This window comes from Hakea prostrata, chromosome 10, assembly GCF_041222555.1.
Source record: "Hakea prostrata isolate BN-2017 chromosome 10, UWA_Hpros_2, whole genome shotgun sequence".
Taxonomy (NCBI): Eukaryota; Viridiplantae; Streptophyta; class Magnoliopsida; order Proteales; family Proteaceae; genus Hakea; species Hakea prostrata.
This window is the reverse complement of record NC_142609.1, coordinates 27,655,189-27,660,940: the sequence shown is the minus strand read 5'-3', so window position 1 is coordinate 27,660,940 and position 5,752 is coordinate 27,655,189. Positions and strand designations below refer to the sequence as shown.

Below are 5,752 nucleotides of genomic sequence, written 5' to 3'. Positions count from 1 at the left end.
CTTCAGTGCTGATTTTAGGTCGTTTGAGACTTTGAGTTGTATTGGGTGTTTTGAATGATGATGTTTATTGCGTTATCTGCTGTGATGGTTTCAACACCTCCAGTGATTCGATGGAAACCCCTTGGTGGCATCTCGTTTTCGTTGATTTTTGGCAAATCGTATTCAACGTCATCAAGAGGCCCTGCTGGGTGTACTCTTATTTTTCCTGCTCACCGGTGTAGTTGCTTCCGATCTTTAAGAATTTTTGCAACTGTTTTGGAATCATATGATGACTTGCCAAATACAACTTACTATCCATTCTTTAAGCATAGAAACATGTAAAAATGGTTTTACATAAGAACTGGTCCCCCGGAACGAAAACGTACCAAACGCATACTTACTATCCATTCTTATATTCTTTGAGACAAGAAAACACAAGAATTATTCCTATGTACTATTACCAAACGCGTCTTTAATGACCATTTAGCGACCCCTCATTGAATGATGAAGTCGCCTCAAATGGTGCAAATCATGCACAGTACATAATGCCACACACCACGACTATAAGAAGCACAAGACCACGGAATCAAGGAGTCGAATCGAAGTTAGCTGATTTTGATGGTGCACCGAAAAGTAAAATTTTTCATTTTTTTTTCGAGAAAAAGTAAAAATTGTTGGCCATTTGGAAGAGTGGACTGCCATGATGCCATTCAATGAGTACGGTTGATCTTCTTACCAAGAAAAATAAATAAAAAAAAAAGGGAGGAGCATGAGCATGGTTGATTCGACTAAGAAAGGGAGTGGCAAATTATGTAAAATAAAGCAAATCATAGTCCATTTCCCCTTTATGTTCCATTACGTTGAAAAAGAAGAAAGTGAGACCTGCAACTATGTTAACAAACGCTATTTCCCTAAACCCAAGACCATATTCTCATTCCTTACATCGCTTTCTCTTCTTCTTCTTCGTCTTCTCTTCTTCTTCTTTTCTGTCTCTCTCTTTGTTACAGTAGAAGAATGAAGAGACAAGAAAATCCATTATCATCATCTCGCCGGGAGAACCCACCGGAAAATCGCCAAGCTAAAAGCATTGGTTGCATGTCAGGACTCTTTCACTTCGTCAGCAAGTACCAGAAACGCAGGAAACTCCTCATTTCTGGTAATTTATCGTCTCATTTTTCTCATATCTTACGTTACTTTCAATTCCTTTATTAAATTTTTTTCTTTCTTCCATGTTCTTCAGATCGAAAGCGGGACAGTGACTCACACTCTTCTCCTAAAACCCCAAAGCCTTCACTAGAAGAGTCAGTCGATCAGAAATCAATCAACGTCAAAGAAGAACAACCACTACCATATTTGTCGAAACGCTCTCCTCCGGAGTGTGACTTCCAGAGATTCTCTTGCGAGGCGCCAAGGAGTCAAGCATTGACAGTCGATGTAATACGTTCAAATTCCGTCAATTCACCGGAGAATTTCCGCCGCCCGCAAACACTGGTGGCGCGGCTGATGGGATTGGGTGAGATCCCAGTATCATCACCGATATCTGCCTATGAGAAACGGCAGATGCTTCTAGGAGCAGTAGAGAAATGTGACCAAGATCTCAAGGAGCTTAGAAAGATCATCGAATCTATACAGTTGTCGGAGAAGTTTCAGCTACCGTCACCGGCGGTCGACGGACTGACCAGACTAGGTGGGAGCAGAGACTCAACCAGCCCGAAAAGTGAGTTTAAAAGTCATGGACCGAAACCTCGGTCTTGGCTCCAATTGGACAGTACGGATTCGTTCATAACCCACCGAAATAGTTCTGATTATAACGGTGAGCGGCCTAGTCCCGTGTCGGTGCTCGATGAGATCTCTTCTCCACCTTTCCTCTCTAAAAGGAAGAAAAACGGTTAGTAAACTTTTCCTGCACACATTTATTTACTTATTTTTAATTCATTTGCAATAACTCATTGGATTTGCATCTTTTACTCGTGTTTTTCGTATGCCACATGTGGTGTGCCCCTTAGTGTGGTTGAACTTAAATAGGGATCTTCTATTATCTGAAGACAGACGAGATAGATTTTTCCTAACTATATAATGGTGAGTGGTTAGGGTATAGCCCCTTAGTGTGGTTGAACTTAAATACTTGTTCAACTTCCCCAGGGGGTAGGCTATAGCCTATTTAGAGTAGGGGCTATATACATTGACAAGGCAAAGCCTTCTATTGACCCCAAAAAAAAAAGAAAAAAAAGCAAGGCAAAGCCTTCTTGAATATATTATAAAAGAGCTCATAGGCTTATGGCCGCCTTCTTCCGTCACCCGGGATCCAAGTTAGTACCGACATTATCAGGTGGCACCCTCGCGGCCGGGCTGGCTTGGAGCAAGCCTTGCTATAGACTTCTCCGCTTAGCCCGCCGCCTATTGTATTGGCTTGGAAGCAAGCTATACACTAGAGGTGGAATAACGGATTCTCAATAATATACGGATCCAATGGTAAATGGACTATTAGATCAAGATATTGCTATGACGCCAAAGAGTCGGCCCATTGACACTGGCAAATGCCTCTTGATGAAAGATGCCAAGTTGTAGATTAATATAATGGCCCAATTCTTTAATATATAGAATCCTTAAAATACCATTAAAGAATTGCTCAATCTTAATAACACACCAATTAGATAAAAATATCATAGGTTCCACTTTTTGAAGTCAATGACTCACAAAATAAAAAAGCACAAACATCACAAGCACATGCATGGAAGAGTATAGAGGTGTTGATCTAGTAGTTTCAATCTCACTTTCAAGTGTTTTGATAGTTCTTATGTCTCGAATCCCCTTTACTATTTTGCTTCTCACATTAGACAGTTATGTGCTTTTTGACTTGGGCATGAGATTCCTACCAACTTCTGTGGATTATAGTAGGTCTCCTGTGAGGTTATGTTGATGGGTCAGTGTTTGTGCTGGTAGTTTAGAAGGCCAAAACTTGCATAGGTCAAACTCAAAGGTCTGGACATTACCGAGGCAGAGAGCACAAATGTACTACTACTGCATCCCCATCTTCACACACAAAAAAAGGAAGAAGCAGGAGCACATGGATGAACTTGGTTCATCCGTTCCCCATCGAAACATCTACAAAGACCTTTTAATAATTAGGGTTAGACAAAAGTTGCGAACGGCGAACTGTAAAGTCGTCACCGTCTCGTGGGTTGTCTGCAAAGGTAACTGAAAATTTGCAGGACGACGAAAATTTGTCCTCCAACGGTCTGTTTGGCAAACAACATGATGGTGTAACCAAATGACAAAGACATGTTAGAATAGTATCCAACCAATCTCGCTATGAACAGGATATTATCACCGTCCGATTGACTTTTGTATTGTCATTTGATTGGCATAAAAATCCAACGGTTTAGATTATTCGGTGAGTGAGATGAATTATAGTATACTCCAACCGATGGGTCCCACGCACACTGGAGTGCATGGTCAAACCTTCAAAGACAAGAGTCTAAAAAGAAGCCGTTACAGCTTTGGAAAAGTGAAGTCCGGTTCAGCAATGTGTGTAAAGGAAATATTACAGGTGGAAAGCATGATATTAGGTGGTCCCCACCACCGAGTGATAGACGAGTGCATCATAAGTGTGGGACCGAGTCTGACGAGTCATCCAACAATCATCTTACCGTGCATGGACCAGATGATTACACTACCCAATGTCACTCTCCAATGTTTGGGTAGGTTCAAAACCTGAAGTGAGAGTGTGAGACGGACCAATATGACACATGGGCCCATTTATTTTATGCATGGGCTGGGGCTGGCAGGCTTTGGATCGTTGGGACAGCAAAAAGAGTACCATAAGGTTGGAATTTTAGCTCTACCCAAAAAAAAAAAAAATTTGGAATTTTAGCTTGGTTGATTCTCCTACTGTGATGCATGGTATTTTTGAAGATTCAACGACTTTGATTATAAGAAAGGGAGATCAAATTGTAGAATCCTAAAAAATGCCACATATCATGATCTGAGACCTTTGCGGAATATACTTGTATAGCACCAAACAAGAATTCTTGGTTCGAGGTTATACAAGTATCGAGTTGGAGTTGGTAAGTATTTACCAAAGGTGATCCTAATACATTTCAATTGGTATTAGCCACCTGATTGACATTAGAGTAGGCAGTCATAAATATTTTTGTATTTGACAGAGTTCTTCGCTAACCCCCCCAAAAAAAATTCTTTTTAAAATTATATACTATACTCTCAGGCCATTTGTAATGAAAAAAAAAAAAACATTAAGCGTCAAGAGGTAAAAGTTAACAGCTCCAGGGAGTTTGTATGTAATATGTTCAATTGTCTTAAAATCCTTAAAAGTGATCTGATTTCTATCCTGACGTTGAAAAGCATGATGCAGGAGAACACAAAAAGTCACAAGAAAACAACATCGGCTTGACCTTTCAGAGGAGGATTATGGCCACAGAGAAGTCACTGCCAAGACCTTCTGGCCACAGAGAAGACTATGTTTGTGACTATTTTTGGTTGCCACCAAAGAAACTGGACTGCGTGTTAGGCTTATCATGCAGCAGAGCCATGATGGAAAGTGTTAATGAAGTCTGTGATGAAGTGTCTGGAGGGGAGAAAAGGGAGTTGGGGAGGATTGTTTTAGCCATACAGGATCACATATTTGCGGGATTACTTGAAGAGATTGTTGGAGAATTGAAATGTTGCTGTTTGTATCCTCCCCTCCCCTTTGAGGCATGTAGGAAAAGGTTGCGTTTCTAGGTTGGTTGGCTGCTTGTGGGTATGAAAACATTAGTGAGTAATATCTGGTTCATTCTTTCATAAGTTGTCTTTTGGTTTGATAATGGTTGGCATTGGGTTGGGTAGATTGCATTAAGCTCATCTCCAAGTGAGTATAATTCCATGGCTCCATCCGAGATGTTTGCAGCACAAACCAACCGTAGATATCATCTTCGGCACTCCTAAAGGATCCGGGTCCCATAGTGTAGAGGATTCCCACGAAGCATCCACATAAATTTGAAAGGCATTGATTGAAGTTTGTTGTTGTCCTATGGATTGTTGTTGCTCAACCGACTTTTGCTCTTGTCCCTGCCGGTCCTCTAGTGAGTGTAAAGCCTCTATCGAATGTGACATGAACTCCAAAATCACCTACATGGTTACTGAAAAGTGCAAAGACCTATGGAGGCAAGGACTCATTCCTGAACATAGATATTCATTCTGGTTTTCAAATGACCCAACACATAAACTCCACATTGTATGAACAAGACTAATGGTATTCAAGTGTTGATATCTAGATTCAATGATTTCCATCCAGTCCATAATTATAGAGCCCTTTTTTTGACATCTAAACATAATTGAGATGCCTTCAGCATAGTTGAGCATGACCACATTTAAACAAAAGATGCACTTCTGATTCATAAGTAGGCATGCATATAAGACAGATTGGGGTATTTAAACCTTTTCTTTCAAAGAGCGCCTTACTTGTGGAGACTGCGTCATGTCCAGCCTTCCAAATGAAACTTTGTTTTACCTTTGGTAGGGTGTGTATGTTCCAAAGTTTCTTCCAAAATGATTGCCCGGAGGATGAGGTTCCTTTTGGATTCACATCCTCTGTAATTCCTTTCCCTGCAATTCCCTGTAATTCCCTCTTAAGATTATGCCATGTGGCATTATGCAATCCAACGGTCCCCAATTTTAAACCCATCCTTATATTCATCTCTCCTCTCTCTTTCCCAAATTCAGAAAAACACGGAATTCTTGCGATTTTTCCGTTCCCCTCTCTCAGCGACTCAAT

The 5,752-nt window shown here is 40.8% G+C and overlaps 1 protein-coding gene across 1 annotated transcript; it reads left to right on the top strand.

Moving 5' to 3' along the window:
• Positions 1-870: 870 nt before the first annotated feature.
• Positions 871-5,198, top strand: LOC149002399 (uncharacterized). Its single transcript, XM_089139000.1, has 3 exons — positions 871-1,135; positions 1,220-1,867; positions 4,352-5,198. The coding sequence occupies exons 1-3, from the start codon at positions 994-996 to the stop codon at positions 4,717-4,719; spliced, it is 1,158 nt and encodes a 385-aa protein (XP_088995126.1). The 5' UTR covers positions 871-993; the 3' UTR covers positions 4,720-5,198.
• Positions 5,199-5,752: the final 554 nt, after the last annotated feature.

Coding starts and splice junctions, on each gene's coding strand:
- LOC149002399 (XM_089139000.1), top strand. CDS start 994: ATGAAGAGACAAGAAAATCCATTATCATCATCTCGCCGGGAGAACCCA. Junction 1,136..1,219: donor CAGGAAACTCCTCATTTCTG/GTAATTTATCGT, acceptor CATGTTCTTCAG/ATCGAAAGCGGGACAGTGAC. Junction 1,868..4,351: donor CTCTAAAAGGAAGAAAAACG/GTTAGTAAACTT, acceptor AGCATGATGCAG/GAGAACACAAAAAGTCACAA.